Source organism: Copidosoma floridanum, unplaced genomic scaffold, assembly GCF_036245765.1.
Source record: "Copidosoma floridanum isolate Cflo_tuat_1 unplaced genomic scaffold, Cflo_Japanese_pri ptg000016l, whole genome shotgun sequence".
NCBI classification, from domain to species: Eukaryota; Metazoa; Arthropoda; class Insecta; order Hymenoptera; family Encyrtidae; genus Copidosoma; species Copidosoma floridanum.
The window spans coordinates 1,248,564-1,268,607 of record NW_028321893.1 but is presented as its reverse complement, the minus strand read 5'-3'; the positions used below and the strand labels follow the sequence as shown (position 1 = coordinate 1,268,607).

At 41.2% G+C, this 20,044-nt stretch overlaps 1 protein-coding gene across 1 annotated transcript in view; it reads left to right on the top strand.

Moving 5' to 3' along the window:
* Positions 1 to 20,044, top strand: part of CarT (Carcinine transporter) — a 1,715,434-nt gene that overhangs the window by 928,792 nt on the left and 766,598 nt on the right. The window contains exon 7 of the mRNA XM_089592391.1: positions 10,355 to 10,600. Coding sequence (XP_089448517.1) covers positions 10,355 to 10,600 — 246 coding nt within the window. The remainder of the gene's footprint in view (positions 1 to 10,354; positions 10,601 to 20,044) is intronic.

Below are 20,044 nucleotides of genomic sequence, written 5' to 3'. Positions count from 1 at the left end.
GTAAGGGATCCTTCCGGAACCGGTAGAGCCGTCCGTCCTCAACTCGCCAGTCCGGGAACTTCTCCGGGGTTTGGGCCACATCCCCCAACATCCGAGTATACCACGGATCCTCGAGAGTGGTGAAGCTTATGGCTCCCACCACCTCTTCTGGGTCCTCATATAGTCTGGAAAGGGCGTCCGGCACGTGGTTCAGCGCTCCCTTCCGATGGATCACCCTGAATGTCCATTGTTGTAGCTCCATCACCCAGCGAGCCACTCGTCCTGAGGGCTCAGCCAAGCTGAACAGCCATCTTAACGAGCTATGGTCCGTTATAACGGTGAACTCATAACCTTCCAGGTAGGGCCTTAGTTTTTTAATGGCCCATACCACTGCCAGACACTCCTTCTCCGTGGTGGAGTAATTCTTCTCTGGCGGAGTCAGGGCGCGACTCGCGTACACCACGGGATGTTCGCCGTCTTCCCCTTCCTGGGTTAAGACGGCTCCGAGAGCATAGTCACTAGCGTCCGTTTGTAGAGTGAAGGGTTTGTTAAAGTCCGGGCGAGCCAACACGGGCGCTGTGGTCAAGGCCACTCTCAGTCCCTCAAAGGCCTCTTGCTGTTCGTCCCCCCATGTCCATTCTTGGCCTTTGCGCAGTAGGCGAGATAGCGGGACCTTCAAGTCCGAGTCCTTATCTATGAATCTCGAGTACCAGCCCACCATTCCTAAGAATCGCCGTAACTGTTTCACGTTGACAGGCGGAGGGTACTCGAGAATGGGCGCTACCTTGTCCGGGTCTGGCCTTAGTCCGTTTTTGTCCAGTAAAAACCCCAAATAGGTTATTTCCGACACACAGAATTCACACTTGCTTGGTTTTACCTCTAGTCCGGCCTGTCGTAATTTAGTAAGCACTAGCTCCAAGTAATGGAGATGCTCGTCAAAGGAGTCAGTACCAATAATAATATCGTCCAGGTACCCAAAAATGTGGGGTTGCAACTCTGGGCCAAAGAGTGCATCAATAAGACGTTGAAACGTCATCGGGGCATTTGTAAGTCCGAAGGGCATCCTAGTAAAGTGCCAGAGTCCCTAACCAGGCATGGCAAAGGCCGTATACCGTTGGCTCGACTTAGCCACGGGAACCTGGTAGTAAGCTTGCTTCAGATCGATCTTCGACAAGTACTTGGCCTTCCGCAGCCTGTCCAGTATTGAGTCCATGCTTGGAAGTGGATAGGCGTCCCGTTTAGTCACCTCATTCAGGTTCCGGTAGTCTATGCAGAATCTGTACGTGCCGTCCGGTTTCCTTATCATCACCGGGGCACTAGAGTAATCGCTTGAGGATCTCTCGATTATTCCTTCCCGGGCCAAGCGATCAACCTCGAGAGTCGCTATCTCCAGCATTTTTGGGGACATGCGGCGAAGTCGGTGTCTTATGGGTGTTGGATCCTCTACGTCTATGACGTGCTCCATCAAGGAAGTCCGTCCCACCTCGTCCGGGAATTTTGCCAAAGTGTGCGAGACAAGCTGGTCTACCCTTTCTCGTTCCTCGAGATTCAGCTCGTGGATGCCAGCACATTCGGCTACGACTTCGGGTAGCCTTGTCCGTGATTCTCCCTCGAATTCATACCATACCCCGTCCATTAGTCTCCAATGTCCTTGGGCCAGTCGAGTTTCAAGTTCAAACGCCCGTATAAAGTCCATTCCTAGGATCATGTCCTCTTTGATGTTGTCCACTACACGCAGGATAAGGGGTTTGGACACCCCGGCTAACTCCACGTTGAGTTCTAGCAGTCCGCATATGGGGGTAATACCACCATTCACATTTTCGGTCGCCAAATTAGTTGCAACTAACCGTGACTGGAATAACTTCGCTAGGCGGCTTCCGCCAATAGAAGATTGCGCGCCACTGTCAAACAGCGCTCGAAATGTTTGTCCTCCGAGCACGACGATCATATAGTTCCTGGCCTCGGCTCTTATGTCCTCTACGCGGATTACACGTACCGCCTCTTCCCGGTATTCGTCCGATAAGCCCTCCAGCTTGCTGCCTGATGTAGAGCCGGAGCTCTCGGCATCGGATGTATCTCCAGACTGAGTTAGCCCTCCGATGTGCTGGATATAGTGGTTCTTGTCCTCGTCCGTCCCGATCAAGTCCCCTAACAACTTCTTCAACAGTACTGCGGGGGACGTGGATGCGTCTATCGAATCGAGTCCCCCGCCTTCCCGTTTCCCAATTTCTTCCTGGACTCCTCGCAATTCGGGCACGTCTTGAACGTGTACCCGGGGGTGTCGCAGTTCTGACAGCTATCCGAGGTCCCGATAATCCTTGTTGGGCATTGGCGGGCCAAATGACCCTTCTTGCTGCATATAAAACACTGCACCAGAGGGCACTGGGCAGAGCGGTGTCCTACTCCACGACATAGGAAGCATGCTCCAAGAAACGAGCTATCGGATTCCTTGGCGCCGGATTGCGCGGCCGTTCCCGTCGCGGGGCTTGTCGCTGGCCTCCACGCAGGCTTGTTACTCCCATCCGGCTTGGTCGTTCTAGGGAATAGTCCTGGGGATTGTCGTTGGCGGTTGGCATGGGCTTGGGCCCTTAGAGCAGCCAATTGCGCATAGGCGTCTTCCTCAACCGGGTTGAGTAATACGGTGGCCAAAAGCGCGTCCTGTTCTGAAATCAGGGGAATACTCCCCTGATAGTCCTCGTTCTCAATGTTACCGCTAGGTGGAGTTCGATTCAACCCCTCCAGTCGTTCAGTCACTTCAGTTATTTCCGATATCCTGGTCCGTGGCGTTGGGTTCAGATAAGCCGCCCCCTGGACGTGCATGGTTTCCATGCCCGGGGGTGGGCGGTATCGTCCATCCAAGTCCTTCTGACTTTCCCAACGCCGTCCGTAATTTTCTATGTCCTCCAGGTGGCAGATCACTTTGTCTGCCATGGCTCTTCGGTACTCCGGTAAGAGGTTCCGATAGGCCCTGTCGGCCAGAGTCCGTTCCGACAGGGGGATTTTTAGCTTGGAGGCAATGTATCGGAAATTGGTCAAGAATGCAGAGATCCTCTCCGTCTTTCCTTGGGTCCGGGCGTACAAATCCTGGAGTAAATCCTCCTCCTGGTATTCTCCACCAAACTGCCTCTTAAACGACTCGCAGAATACCTCCCAGGTCGCAAAGTCTCGTCGGTTCGTCCTGAACCAGCGCGCTGCTCGCTTAAGCAGAACGCACGGTAGCGCTCCTAAGAGAGCGCGGTCGCTTATTCCCACACTTGCCCGACAGTCCTCTAAACGGTCCAGAAATTCCTCGGGGTCCTCCGCGCGTTCTTCGCCCGTATAACGCAGTCCCCAATTCTGCAGGGCTTTGACGGCCTTGGCTTGGGTGGTTTCCTCTCTGCAGTCACCATGCCGCATTTGGTCCTCACGATTACCAGCCTGGGGTAAGGGTCTTTCCGGATCCATGCCTAGGTCAGCTGGATGTTTCGGAAAGATACTGGCGTACCTTGGTCCTTGATTTTGCTGTTGTCGCGGAGGGGATCGGCTCCGGCGTTCCCCACCCGGAGTGGGCCAAAGGGGTTCGGGGTACCGTTCCTCCCTTGCTACTTCGGGACCCCTGCGGTTGTCGTGGTAACTGAGATTAGGGTTCTGCCCCATATGGCTACCCCGCAAGCGATCCACTGGGGGTAGACTCATTCGGCTGAAAGTGTCGCTCTCCTCACCATAATTTTCCTCCTTGGGGTTACGTGGGTCCGCTGGTAGACTGTCCTCCATAGCCCGCGTCCTTTCGGCCTGGAAGTCCTGCCAGGTCACCTTGGACTTCGTGGGTGGCCTCGGGTCCTCTCTAGATCGGGAGTCCCGGTTAAACTTACTCCAGTTTCTAACTGTCCGGAAGTCCTCTTGTTCCGACTCCTCCCCAGACAAATCCCTGGGATGTTGCTCCCTGAGTTTGGGGCACGAGTCCCTCAGTCCGGTGTCCATCTTCCGGCGTGGCATAGGAGTAGGTCTATTCGGTTCGTCCTTAGAGATCCGCGCACTTGTCCCTCCCATGGGTACGTCCGGAACTCTTTTTGGCGGGGCACGCGGATCCAACAGAAAGGCCGCGCTTCCAGCATATACCGATGTCTGGGCCTTGAACTGGGAGCCCACCAATCTAGGGATCCCAGTGTTCTGCATCACGGTGTTTAGGTGCTGCATTGAATAATATTCCATCCGGGGAGGGACCAGGAACTGGTCTCCGATCACCCGAGGTTTGGGGTACGGTGTAGAGTGAGTGTCCGGGGGTTTGAGAAGGTCTCCGAACGAGCCTATCTGCTGTCCTCCTTGAGACGGAGTTGTGACTGGCCTGGTCATAGTGTATGTCGTCGTCGTGGCGGTAGACGTCGCGCACGAGGTTATGGTCCCTGTCGGGGGGTACTCCCCTCGGACGTGGTGTTAGCCCTGCAGCTCCCTCCCGCTTGTTTCTTCGCGTAGGCCCTGTCCCCGGGGGGGCTCTTCCCATCCCGGTAAGCCTAGGCTTGGTGGAAGGCGTCTTGTCCTGGATCCTGAGGGATCCCTTAAACTTCTAGGGGTGCCTCCACCCAGAGGTACATTCCCCCTTTCGTCCTCAGAACCTATGTCCTCGATCCCTGGGGGAGAGTGTCCGGTATGCTGACTTCTGTTCCTCCGGACCGGACTTTGTAGGCTGGTGTGGCTGGAGTCTTCCTCACGAGGTAGGGACTCATGTTCCTCCTCGGTGTTGCCATCTAGCTGTTGCGACATCATGAGGTCCCCGAAGTAGATCGGGATTTCCTCGCTTTGTGGGTACAACTCGAATAGCCGGTGCCTCAGTAGGCGATCTCGCGCGGCGTCCTCGTCCCCACGGCCCGTGAGTCTTCGTGCACGCAGTTCGCGTTGAACCTCCAGAATAGACATATTCTGGATCGTGCGCCTTATAAACCGGCCCTCCCTAGATCTTCTTACTAATTCGTCCATGCCTTGACCTTGTGTCGCCATCTAGCGTCCTTCCGTCTAATAATTACCGGCCTTACGGAGACTCGGTGGACCAGCTGCGATAGCACAGTCGCACGGCTCACGTAAGTCCGTGTACGGAGAACTCGGGGATCCGCGATTCCTCCGCGAGATCAACCCGGCTTACGTACGTTCTGTTCCCTTCTCACTAGTCCGGGGATGTCACAACACTAAGGATAGTTTGGGTGTCCGCAATAGTGTCCACTATCAGCTTCTCACTTGGGAGCTACAAGGTCGTTCGCGACTCTATCGCGTTATCGACCGAGCTCACCGTCCCGATTGTGCAGCTGTCCACGCTAATGCGCAACTACGCGATTATTTCTACTAGTCCGTATATTATTATTATTATATATATATAAATATAAATATAGTTACTACTTACTAGGGTCGCACTGTCGCTTAATTATTTATTGAAAATTGTAGGGCTCGCTCACCGTCGCCTGTGACACCTAGTCCACTAGCACACTTTCCTATCTACGTCCTGCACTACGCTCCCACTATATCACTCACTCGCGCCACCTGCCGCACGCTTGGGGGAAGCACTTCCTATAGGGAAAAATCACCAAGTCCCGCACCGGTCCCCACACTGGGATGCCATTTTGTCACACTGCCTTTGTACCTGGAAATAAAAGGGGGGGGGGTACGCAAGAAGTGGATTGCCTCGTCTCGTACGTCCTCCGGGTCCCTCGTCTTCTTGGATTCTGCTCCTGAAAAGGGGAGTTTGTACGGGATTTCTCCTCTCGTTCTACCGAGAGGAAATAATTTTGGGAAATGCTACCGTGTCTAGTAAGGAAATTGTTTATTGCACTCTCCACACGACTCTACACAACTCCTCGACGGCGCTACAGCGGTTCCGCCTCGCCGCGCGAACTGCGAGCGCACGTTCGGGGTCCTGAGACCAGGAGGGGCCGCTGCCCTAACGCTCCTAGCCACGTCACGCACGCCTACACACGCGCACCTTCACACGTAACCTATCGTCCCTGTCCTTTTTCCCGCCCGCTACACACCTGCTCTCTACTATCGCGCCCGTTTCTTCTCGTCCCTTGGCAACCTTTCTCACCCTGTCTTTCCCTCTCTCTCTCACACTATCGCTGTCCCTCGTTCCTGCTCCTTATCCCCCTCAGTCACTAGTCCCGGTCCTCTCTCTCTCTCTCTCTCTCTCTCTCGTCCTTTCTGCACACCTAGAGCGGAAAACGCGCGAACACCCCCAAGATTCGGCACTCCCGAGCATGCACCCGCGACTTCCCGTAACCTGGCTCTCTCTCTCTCTCTCTCTCTCTCTCTCAGTCCTCTGTATACTCCGGGACTTAGTCCCGGAGGTCTACCGGCGCTCGCGAGCCCTAGCACGACGCACAAAAAGAATGGAGGAAAAAAGACGCTACCTTTCGGCTCTCTGACTCGCGACAACGGCGTATGGCGTCCGGCTGGGCCTCGGGCTGCCGGTGAGTCTGTGAAGCTGATGGTGGCGGTCCTACTGCCTCTATCTCGTCCTGTAGCCGCTCTGCTTCTTGTCTTCTCTTTCTCTCTCTCGTCCTGCAGTCGCTCTGCTTCTTATCCTGGGTCTTCTCCTCGCGGTGATGATCTCCGACGACGGGGACACAGCAGCTTCCTCTTCTCTCTCTCTATCTCTTGATCTGCCACAACTTTCTCTCTCTCTCTCTCTCTCTCTCTCTCGCTCACAATCTGGCTAATCCACGCGCGAAGGCTCTCGACTCGAGACTAACTCTCCGTTCCCTTGCAACTCCCGCCCGTACCTCTCGACTCTTACTTTCCTTCTTTCTCTCTCTCATACCCGAGGGCCGCCGCCGCGACCCGAACAGTCGTGCGCGCGCTCACGTGTATTCTTTTCGCCGCTGTTGCTACTGTGTCCCGTCGTCGCATCGTCCTCTTCTTCTTCTTTTCCGGGAGCCAAAACAAAAGACGAATTCCGGGAAGGTAAGTCTTTGCCGGTGATGTCATACGCGTTGCGGCAGCGAGAGCGACATGAGCCGGGAGGCTCAATTTGCCTCGTTACAGTTGTTATTATATAACATAGAAATAATTATAATATTACTTATAAAATAACGTTCTAGTCAGTGTCTAATTAAATTAAATTCACACAGTACTTTATAGTTAACAATACATTTAAAATACAAGATCACAAAATGTTGCATGAAATATCATAATACATATTACATTACACATGTCGTAAAATGAAATGATTTATGTTATTTTGCACTTTATTTCTAAAGAAACTTAGATGTTCTTATACAATTCTCTCGTTACTCATGTAATACACATGTTTGATGCTAATAAAAGTATAAATAGCTAGAATTTGTTTTTATCATTTTTTTTGTAGAAAAAAAGCAAATTTGATTAATTCACATTACATTCTTAAAATATCACCTTCACTGCTCGATTTTAGATTTCTTTGAGGAAAAATAACATTTGCAACTCTTTAAGAAATTATGGATTGTGCCATAAATCTTCTGGTTTGAAAATATAAGCCTTTAAAAAGATGTACGAAAATAACAATTAAAAACAAACATAGTATCAGTACTACATTGTACACTGAGTACATTTATTTTGCATTCGTTCAGAGATATCGTACTTTCGAAACCTTTAAGATTTTTTGACTTTTTTTTTATTAAGATAAGAGATAAAATAAGTCATCGTAGAATTATTTGGCAAACATTCATTCTATCATACTTTTCAGTACAGTTAAGCAAAAAATACCGTTTCATAGTTACTTTTAAGATTACAAAGTAAGTATAGTTTATAGATATCATTTCAGATATTTTACTAGAGATAACAGTAAACAGTATAACAGTAAAAGTAATAAGACATTGTAACAATTTAAGGTTTGTATGAATAATAAAGTATTTTTAAACCTAAAAATGTTCTTTATAAACTGGTAACCGTTAATAAACAACTGTATTATGAGAAAAATACAAATTACTACACTACATACTTTTTACAAAACCATACGGTGATATAAGAATAGAAAAACATCCTAATTCTAAGTGGCTTAATTATGTAGTTTTCCGATATAGTTCTTTTCATAAAAGTATTTCTTCGAGCTTACACCAGTCTTGTTCTACAATACATTACACATTACACATTATGCTATAATTATTATACTCGTATGTATCATACGTCGTATGTGTATCTCTTAGTAGAATTATCGTTAGTTATAATTATTATTTAGGCAAATTAAAAGTTGTCATAAACAATTAAGGACAATTAAAACAAGTTTTTTTCAATGTTTTTGTTGGTTTACCTGCTACTACGAAAAATAAGGTAGCAGCTTCAGCTTCTCTGAAACTTATGGTGACTTTGTTCGACTGCACTGACAGATATCGCAACGACAGCTTCTACTTCGGCACACTTTCCCCAACGCTAACGCCCTCTGCTTTATGAGGTACTAAACTCAATTAATGTGCCTTAAAAGTTGGAATCAAGAAAGGGCCTGCCCTGGCCTTCTGTGAATAAAGATATATATTATATGTTCTCTGTCCAAAACATGGGCTGTAGTTGCTACATATAATGTAATGAGGAGAGCGAGAACCACTGGTTTCTCTCCTTTTTTTAATTTTTTGCATATTTTTTACTAGGATCTGTAGCTATGTATAGGTCGTAGTGATCTAGACGCAAAATCATATCCATCTCACCCAACACTAACTATGTAACTGTTTCTCGGTTTACGGACCTATCTTATAATATAGGCCAATGTACTGAGAAATACTTACATGGTATGGCCCCCTAACAAGAAATGAACACAAGATGGCCGTAGCTGGATACCGGGGCCTGGACAGATGGCTGGCCAGTATAGTTATGGCCTCATTAAAATGGCCAGGCCAGGCCCTGCTGTTTGTATACATTTATAGATATATAGCTTTCAAGACATGATATATATACATGCACATACACATATATACATTTATACACAGGCATATGCTTCTATAAACCTTCCTATTGCTTATTTTAATTTGTTCTCATCGTCATTTTTATACTACATAAATAATCAGTTAAATAGTTAAATGACTTAAGGAAAAGGTTTTGTAACGGCAAAAATTTTGAGATAAAAAATTCCTACAGTTACAAGTGGAAGAGATAGACTAATATTAGACTAATTTTCAAGTAGATTATGAAAAATTTGATGGCAGAAAAAGTATTTCTGATTTTGTAGCTAGTAATGCTAATGTAACAATGAAAAATAACATTGTATATCACTAAAAAGTGTCTAATAAAGCAGCAATGAACCATGTGTATGAATTTTTTGTATCATTCGCTAAAATCGTTTCTCGTTATTTTCGATCCAGAAGCATCATTTATATTTACTTACCAAAACCTTTACTAAAGTACCTTACAGTAGAAATACGTTAGTATAAACATACATATGTTTACCAGGGCCTGATCATAGCCTGAGGTGAAACTTATTACATCCTTTGATAAGTTCTACGTTGAAGCCTAGCCAGGCCTTGGCATCTACGTGAGACTTGCCTGTCCCAGCCCTGGTCATAGCCTTCGGATCAAGTACATATCAGGTGGTAACCCTTTAGGCATGTCACGTCACCTTTTGCCACTACTGTAGTCTGTTAACATATTTGGCAACATTTTTGAGGTGCTCATTTTAAATTACACTATACATGCACAGTTGTTGCACATACACATGTATTACACAGTTGTAAACGCATGCCTTAGATTGGTAGCAAAAAATGGTGGCAGACCGCAGAGATGGGAAAAGATGTTGTCACACTTTTAGAGAGCCACTAGCGTGAAAATTATGTAGCTGACTTTCCACATTTAAAGTCTTATCCAGTCTTTAAAAAAGTACGAGCACGCAGAAAGCACAGGCTTCTGTTTTAGATTCTATTAGTTAGATTTGTTTTGCTTCATAGTTTGTCAAGATTGTTAAAGATATGATACACATAGATAGTTATTTGCATGAAGTTATTTGCATAAATCAACTAATCATTTGTCTCACTTTTCGTAATAGTTGTTCATATTTATTAGTTAATTTTGACAATACATGACGATGGCACAATAGAAAAAGATTTAGGAATATCTAAAATCTTGAAATTGAAGAACAGAACATAATAACAAACATAAACTGCCCTACAAACTGTGTTCTTATATCTCTGGTACACAACTAGATACAGAATTATGATTGTCTTTAAAATTTTAAACAGAAACGTTCTTGACAAAAACATATTGCACTTGATATTTTGGATAAGCAATGCTCCTATAAGTTTTCTCATTCGAGATAATTCTCAATTGTTTCTAGCTTATTAGTTTGTTTGAGGTTCGTTACGAAATTTTTTATGATTAATGTATTGTCGACACCATTAATTTTTTTTACTTTAAAGTTCTTAAATGCGTTTATTTATTTTATCTCTGTTTTTAGGTATCTACCAGAGTCTCCACGATGGCTACTAGCCCAAGGAAAATATCAAGAAGCTAATAAGATTCTTACTTGCTTAGCACGTGTAAATGGTACTCAAATGCCGCAAAAATTTAGTGAAACTATTCGTCATCACATAAACTGTCAAAGTTCTCACATCGTTGAAGATACAACAATAAATCAAAGTATAATAGCTTTATTTAAAACACCTAATATGCGACTGAAAACTTGTCTTATAACACTTAATTGGTGAGTCCTCCAATAAATTTTACTATTGTAACTACTCATTCAAAAGCCACTTTATACTTTGAGAATTGTTTAAAAGCCAGTGTAAATAAAAGAGATCTTTATTCTCATTCCTTGTCCCTTTATTTAAATAAATTCTTTAAAACTAAGATTTTTAGGGTCTCCTTGACACATAATCAGTTACAAGAAGTTGCCAGAATCTTTTTAAGATTTTGATATTCGACAGAAAAGATAACGCCTCATAACATGGATTGGTAAACGTTATTAAAACTTGCCCTAATATAGCTGTTTATAGTTAATATAAACTTTAGAACCGATCATACGAGAACACAAAAAAATAACATTTCCTTACATGTGTAAAACTGTAAAGACTTTACTAACTCTCACATCTAATTAGATGTTAAAAACCAATTGTAGTTACATTTTAAGCAAGGTTGTCTGTACATAATGAGCTGAATTGGTAAAGTACTGGAATTGATTAAACACCGTGTTTATTATTTAAACTATAAATATAACATAGAAATTCCTTAGTGAGGGTCTGATCCTCTGTAATCCTGCCTATCCTGATATTAAATTTATCAGGTGATGGGCTAACCGTGATTATAGTGTGTCAGTTTTTTGCAGACGCTAAGCTCTCACTTATCTTTTTTCTCCTTCTGTGTCATGATGGCTTGATAAATAGAGGATAAGCAAAGATAAAACGACTGCCCCCAAGCCTTAAAAACTTTATTAATTACGTCCTAAGATTTTCTTCTCTGTCAAAAAGTGTAGAGAAGCAGTTGGCTTTGCCTCTAGAAAAGATCATTAATGGACAAGGCATCCGCAGCCAAATGTAAGTGCTTCCTTTCTCTCTCTTTACGATAATGACAAGCGTGTTTGGTTTACTTGTATCAGCATAAGATTGAATTTTTTCTTTGTTTCTTCAAAAATTTGTTGGATGATAAGCGGGTATTAGGACCTGTATCAAGAAGAGACATGGGTTGGCATAAAAAAGGTCTGGTGCTGCGGCACGGGGGTAGCTATCATAAACTTTGAGAAAAACGACTGGTTGGTGGTAAGCAGTGCACTTTCTTCCACTACTGTACCTGCTGGCGTGTGTGTATTTCTGTGTTATACTGTGCAAGCCTGAATGTACAGCTCATGATATTCTGTCCCCTTCCCACATTCTATGTGTCTTCGCTCACCAGACAGTTTGTTAACTGCTATTCAGGTGTGTGTGTGAGGTGCCTGGCATTTTCTGCTTGGTCTGACAGTAATTAGTGCACATAATGTATGTAAGCAGCTAAGACTCGTTGCTGTCAGTGCATTTATACTAGCATTCCTCCTAAAAAATTTCATAAAACTCTCTAGCGTGTTGTGGTGTCAGACAGACAAATCCAGACGACGCTGGTTTTCTCATGCAAATTTTTGTGTGAAAAAAAGTTTTAGCGGAGCTTGTCTGCCCAAAAGTATGGCAGGTCACGTTAATTTTATGGATTGAATATCCTAAGAATGCAAACTGTCATTGAGCATCGGCTAGTCAAATACTATATTAACCAGCCGTACAGGGTTTTTTTTCATCTGCGTGATGATTAGTCTGATTATTCGTGCCATCTGTACTCCAGAGCCATCTACCGGTGCCAGGTAATCGTAAGGCCCTGGTAGTCTTTTGGAATAGTCGTGCGTCATCTTGTCTCATCTTGCGTCATCTAAGTCGTCTAGTTTTATCTTGAGTCATCTCTCGTTAACTCGAGAAGATGCATTTCGACCTGCGAAGACGCGTGTGCACTCGTTGGAGACGCGCGCACATCTAAGCGTGCTATACTACAATCTCGCGGGCATTCGAGAGACCAGCTACGCTCCTGCAAAGCACGCATTGTATACGTACAACGGCTTGTGTATCCAGCGAATGCCCGCTACTACACGAGCCCTTACTTGCGGTAGTCGGCCGGTTGCGGTAACGTTATCCGACATTCATCGTTGCGCGAGCTGCTAAGGTGGTATATACTGGCTTAATTCTGCAAATCGAGATACGAAAAAAACCTTCCTCGAGAATTGTTAGCGCATCCAAAGCTTTTTCGAGAGCTACAAGATTATCGGTGGTTGACTGCATTTGGTGCGCGCTTGCGAGTGCACGTATCGCAAGGACGGGGTACGTGCTTATCCAGAATCAGAGCGCGTGCACTAAGGTTAAACAAGAGCTCGTGACCCAAGTCCCGTCTGTGCCGCAGTGACCCTAGACTAGGCTCGAGCTAGCGTTTCGTCGAGGTGTTCCAGCGCCAGCGCGTGTTGCGCAGCAGACTGCCGTTAACTGTTTCCTTGACGATCACGAGGTCTACGGTTGAAAGCACGAGTGCGAGACTAGTGGTATGCTGAAAGAGGATATCTTCTTATTTATAAACGCAGTAAGAAAACACGAGGGAATTTGAAAAAAGAGGTCTAACCGTTACAAAAACGCTCAGCAAAAATTAGACGCTTGGTATTCTATTTCAAAGGAGCTCAAACTATCAGGTATTCAATAGTTATACCCTTAACCTCATTTTTTGAACTTGAAGTTAGATTCTGCTTCTTTTATCCTTCTCCTGCAGTTGATAGTGTAAAAAACGAATGGCAAAAAAAAAGCAAATCTAAAGCTAAATATAAAAAATTAAATTCTTATCGTTCTGGAGACTGTAGTTCGGGGAATAACGAACCCAATTTCCAAAATAATTGTGACCTGTTATTTTTAAAAGACAACCTCCCCCTCAAAAGAACCAGCGAGCAATTTACAAGGTCTATTTCAAGAAGAAAACCGAAGTGCATCTGTTCTGGACACCATGAATGATCAAGCTCACAATTCATTTCGCGTCAGCAGCTCTGCAATCAATCTTTTATTTTTGGAGACTCTTTTACCAGATGCACAGCAAATAAACCTCGACGACATTATTTTCTTAAAAGATGATTTCACAAAGTTAGTATTCCATTATAAACAACCCAATCGACAGTGGAAAGAAACAGTCTCATCTCACGAAAACTTTAAGTTCAGTCAGAGTCGTCAAACTTCTATCAAAGGTAAATATTTTACATCACTGTAATTATTATTTCATTCATAGCTAAATTTAAACGTATTGAAAATCTAAGTCAACTGCCCAATGAACACAAGTTTAATTAACATCAAACAGAAACCTGCTGAGTCCAAATTCAACAAAAAGGAACCTTCTTTCTATGCTACGTATGATCCGACTAAAGACACAACACAAGGTCATTTTTATTTTTATTTTTGTTAGTCCCATAATTTCAGTTTTCAGTATTTTGCACGAGTCTTTTTTATTATACAAAAAATAATTACATACAAGCTCTGTTGAAACGTCATTAAAAAACAGTAATCGTTATTAGTAATATAAAAATTATTGCAAAAAATCGTATTAATTATATTTTGTACAAATCTTTCAGACTGTGTGATCGTAGATAGAAGCCCAAAGAACAAAAGAATAAAAAGAGAGCCAGTATTTGAGAGAGAACGTGCATCCGAACATCAGCTTCATCAAAGTACCTATCCAGGCTATGGTCCACCAAATTATCATACATCCTTTCCATTTCCTTATCAACACTACCCTTATTACAGTCCGTACCCACCTCAATATTACCACTATGGCAGTGTGCCTCATTTACCCCCCAACCCTGCACAACATCCGCCACTTACACATCCACCACCGCCAAGCTCTAAATATCTACCCTCGTTTCTATCGCAACACAACCCTCATCAACATCAGCAAGCATTCAATCAGCACGCAATATCTGGTGCAACACCAAGCTCATCTGCAAACCAAGTTTCGATGAATTCAGGATATGTACCAGCAACTTGCAACGTTGTCAAAGTAATAAATGAATCCGAAGTTAGTGCACCTCATCATCAGAGCCCATCTACGTCTGCTACGGTAACTAATGTTGCCGCAGCTGATTCATTGGCAGAAAAATAAAGTTGAACGCTCAGTTATCATAAAAAAAAAAATTGTCAGAGGTCTTTAAAGACATCAAGAAACTTTTTTTTTTCTCTGGCTTTTTGTCACTTTTTTTTGGTATTTTTTTACCAGTCACTTTTAATTTTATAGTTATCCGTAGTTTTTTCATTTAATTTATTTATTTATTTATTTTTGTTTTTTATGATTGTAAACAATTTACTTCAGCTCACTTAATGCTATACAAAAATTTGAGCAATGCTTTATAGCGAGTGAGATTAAAAAAGTGAATTTTTATTAATTTTTATTATTGTGAAAGAAATGCAGATTGCAAAAAAACAGATTTTAGTTAAATTGAATAATTTTAAGTTAAGTTGAGGTATGCAAAACTTCTGATCTGTCACTTAAAGCTATAGAAAAATGTGGGCAATGCCTTACAGCGAATATGATTTAAAAAGTTAATTTTTATGCATCTCTATCATTATAAAAAAAAAATACTGCATGCAAAAAAATAGTTCCAAGTTAAATTGTATAACTTTAAATTGAGTTGAGATGAATAGTGTTTTTGGTATGTCGTAATCATCAAATAGGTGCAGAAAAATTTATTAGATAACATTTTGTGACATTCAGTGAATTTTGAGTGTTGATACAAATCTACAGATTACTGTTCGCTTTATTTTTACATGCAATACGACTAATAAATACGATCGATAAAATCACACAATAATTATGTTTATGTATTAGTTTATAATTATAGTATTGCGAGGATAGGTACTAAGAAATAAACGACGTTGCACTTACATTTCTGTATCATATTTATGTGTGATGACTGATGCTTTCAATATTATAATAGTTATTTTTATTTCTGTTTTTTTTTTAATACTATTAGATTTTGGAAAAAATATGTATCGCAAATAATTTTTATGCCTGATTAATAAAAAATGCGAAAATTGAATCATGTTTTTTTTTGTTCATTTTTTCAAGACGGTAAAATTACATACACCTTATAAATTTCTATGTTCGTGTAAAGAATGTCATTATCTATGTAGATTTGGTAACACCTAACGAGCATTCCAGTTTACTTTTCAATTTTTATATTTTTTCATCTTAAATCGAATCCTTCATCGTAAGTAGGTTCCATGAATTCGATACTCGGCAAAAATCATAAAAAAAAATTTGATTACTCTTCTACAGGAAATCGAACCTACGACCCCTTGAGCTATGTTGTTACAAGGGTTAGCACGCTGACCAACGGAGCCAACGACGAGCTTTATATACATATGCACACAACACTACTTGATGGAACAGCTGATAATTAGGAAACAACAAGGTATTGCATTGCGGTGTTGACATCTTTGTCAAAAGAGTGCTAGTTTCTCACCCTAGTTTGTGTCACAAGACTAACGATAAATTAACTTGCTGTCGTATGTAATTTAATTTTGACACTGGAATGGATTCTCGAATTAATGAGCAGGATACTCACCGAAGTGTGAGAAGCTGCCAAGTTTATCCTTTAAATAAGAAGAGGACTACTTTCAGTGAATATTACACACTTTTTTCAGACATAAAAACACTTCCAGATAAATTTCAACAATATTTGAGAATGAATCTTTAATCATTTGAATATTTGTTATCCAACATCGAGAAAAGCTTGCAGAAAAAGTGGTGCCATCTGCATAATCCTATTTATGCTGAAGAAAGATTCGTAATAACTCTAAGGTATTCTAACATTTTATGATAAATTTATTGACGTACCAATAGTTACAACTTATTTCTTATCTTTTTTAACAATGCCTGATGTATACTACATAAAATATATCAAAGTCCTACTCAGATTTGTATTTTCTCTCATAACAGTCACTTTTAAGTTAGTTTCGTGGAATCTATTCTATACTTATGCATTTTGTACATTACTTAGTAAATTAAAATTATCCATTGCAGACTTTTAGCAACCGGTTCACCATATGCACACTTAGCTTCTTCTTTTTATACGGCACCTGCGACTATCTGCACAATATCTGAAGAATGCATGAAAATTTTATGGACAGTATTTCAAAAAATACATATGCCAATACCTACCAAGAAAAACTTCATGCAAATATCCAATGACTTTTATAGAAAACGCGATTATCCATACTGTCTTGGGGCAATTGACGGTCGCCACATTGCCATTAAGAAACCTGCACAGTCTGGCTCCTTGTATTACAATTACAAAGGATATTTTTCAATAGTGTTGCAAGCTGTCGTTGACGCAAACTATAAATATATATGCGTTGACGTAGGCAATTATGGTCACCAAAGTGATGGCGGTACACTCCAGGCGTCTTATTTTTACAGAGCTTGGATTAACCAAAAGTTGAGCATTTTGGGACCGAGTACTCTACCAAACTCAACGGTATTAGTACCCCATGTGTTTGTGGTGGACGGCGCTTATCCACTTATAAAGCACGTTATGAAACTATTTAGAGGTAGACAGTTATCACGAGAAGAACAAATATTCAATAAAAGACTATCGCGAGCTCGTGTAGTTGTGGAGAACGTATTTTCATATACGTCACAAAAATGGAGTTTATTGTACACTACTACGGAACAGTCTCCAGAAAAAGCGGCTTTAGTTGTTCAGGTAACATGGTTCCTCCACAATATTTGGATAGACCATGAATACAAAAAGATTCATAAAAAGGAAAAAAGTACTCTTAATGACAGTCTTCATGAGCCTGTTTTTCAGAAAGGGAACGGTATATCAGTGCGGCTTAAGTATATAAATTATTTTGTAAATAATCCAGTGATTAATTTATAATCGAGTAGTTATGTAGTAGAACGATCATACTGATTTACACGAACATAGAAATTTATTAGGCGTATGTACTTTTACCGCCTTAAAAAAATAAACAAAAAGAAACACGATTTAATTTTCGCATTTTTTATTAATCAGGCATAAGAATTATTTGCGATACATGTTTTTTTAAAATCTAATAGTATTAAAAAAAAAACAAAAATAAAAATAACTATTATAATATTGAAAGCATCAGTCATCACATATAAATATGATACAGAAATAAAAGTGCAACGTCGTTTATTTCTTAGTACCTATCCTCGCAATACATTAATTATAAACTAATACATAAACATAATTACTGTGTGATTTTATCGATCGTATTCATTAGTCGTATTGCATGTGAAAATAAAGCATACAGTAATCTGTAGATTTGTATCAACACTCAAAATTCACTGAATGTCACAAAATGTTATCTAATTAATTTTTCTACACCTATTTAATAATAACGACATACAAAAAACACTATTTATCTCAACTCCATTTAAAGTTATTCAATTTAACTTGAAACTATTTTTTTGCAAGCAGTATTTTTTTTTATGATAATAGAGATGCATAAGAATTAACTTTTTAAATCCTATTCGCTGTAAGGCATTGCCCACATTTTTCTATAGCTTTAAGTGACAGATCAGAAGTTTTGCATACCTCAACTTAACTTAAAATTATTTAATTTAACTTAAATCTGTTTTTTTGCAATCCGCATTTCTTTCACAATAATAAAAATTAATAAAAATTCACTTTTTTAATCTCACTCGCTATAAAGCATTGCTCAAATTTTTGTATAGCATTAAGTGAGCTGAAGTAAATTGTTTACAATCATAAAAAACAAAAATAAATAAATAAATAAAATAAATGAAAAAACTACGGATAACTATAAAATCAAAAGTGACTGGTAAAAAAATACCAAAAAAAGTGACAAAAAGCCAGAGAAAAAAAAAAGTTTCTTGATGTCTTTAAAGACCTCTGACAATTTTTTTTTTATGATAACTGAGCGTTCAACTTTATTTTTCTGCCAATGAATCAGCTGCTGCAACATTAGTTACCGTAGCAGACGTAGATGGGCTCTGATGATGAGGTGCACTAACTTCGGATTCATTTATTACTTTGACAACGTTGCAAGTTGCTGGTACATATCCTGAATTCATTGAAACTTGGTTTGCAGATGAGCTTGGTGTTGCACCAGATATTGCGTGCTCATTGGATGCTTGCTGATGTTGATGAGGGTTGTATTGCGATAGAAACGAGGGTGGATATTCAGAGCTTGGCGGTGGTGGATGTGTAAGTGGCGGATGTTGTGCAGGGTTGGGGGGTAAATGAGGCACACTGCCATAGTAGTAATATTGAGGTGGGTACGGACTGTAATAAGGGTTGTGTTGATAAGGAAATGGAAAGGATGTATGATAATTCGATGGACCATAGCCTGGATAGGTACTTTGATGAAGCTGATGTTCGGATGCACGTTCTCTCTTAAATACTGGCTCTGTTTTTATTTCTTTGTTCTTTGGGCTTCTATCTACGATCACACAGTCTGAAAGATTTGTACAAAATATAATTAATACGATTTTTTGCAATAATTTTTATATTACTAATAACGATTACTGTTTTTCAATGACATTTCAACAGAGCTTGTATGTAATTATATTTTGTATAAAAAAAAAAACTCGTGCAAAATACTGAAAACTGAAATTATGGGACTAACAAAAATAAAAATAAAAATGACCTTTTGTTGTGTCTTTAGTTGGATCATACGTAGCATAGAAAGTAGGTTCCTTTTTGTTGAATTTGAATTCAGCAGGTTTCTGTTTGATGTTAATTAAACTCGTGTTCATTGAAGTTTGATGACTCTGACTGAACTAAGTTGCATCATTTTTAAAAAAGCATCATATCATCTGGATTGATTTGTTGAATATTAGGAAGTAATGTTTTAAAAAAAAGTAAATCTATAGTAGGTGTCTCGACATTGCTGTGTAAATCACCATGATCAGTATGGCAAGTGGTAACATCTCCTTCAGAGGCTGCACTACAATTTTTTTTTCCCACTTGGTCTTCTACGTGAAAAGTTTTATCCTTCAGAGTAACATAATCTTTAAAAAACATTAGATCTCGATAATGTGTCCAAGTGCAGTTGTGGGGACCCTCACTACCACATGGTCACTACTGCTTTCCGTCTTTCTCCAACCATCCGCTAGGTGTCCAACCATTGAAGTTAACCTACTTGCAAGTGCTCGGATTTTCATCTTGGTTAATATATAAGGGCGTTTAAGATTGAGCTGGGGTATCCCCACCAATATAGGTGTCTAAGGCAGGGAGCACGTCATCAGCCTTACTGATAAGTCCTGGCGTGCTCCCGGGACAAAACATCAAATAATCTTTTCTCTCTTATCATGACATCACTTGATTGCCATACAGTCGCTATTCTGGCCGGATCTGTATGTACCATAATCCATGGCAAAACGAGATTTTATAACCCTCCACCGATACTTTACCGTAGCTCCTAACGAAAAAAATTTGAATAACTTATGATGCAGTGACTTAATTTAGAAAAAATAATAAAATTACAAAATTAGTTTATTGTATTTACATTTTATAAGAAAAAGCTACGTTTTCACGTTAAAAGTACACTTGTATAAATAAAAGTGCAGAATTCACCTGCCATTCCACACTCTTTGAAAACAGCATCCCACGATTTAGACT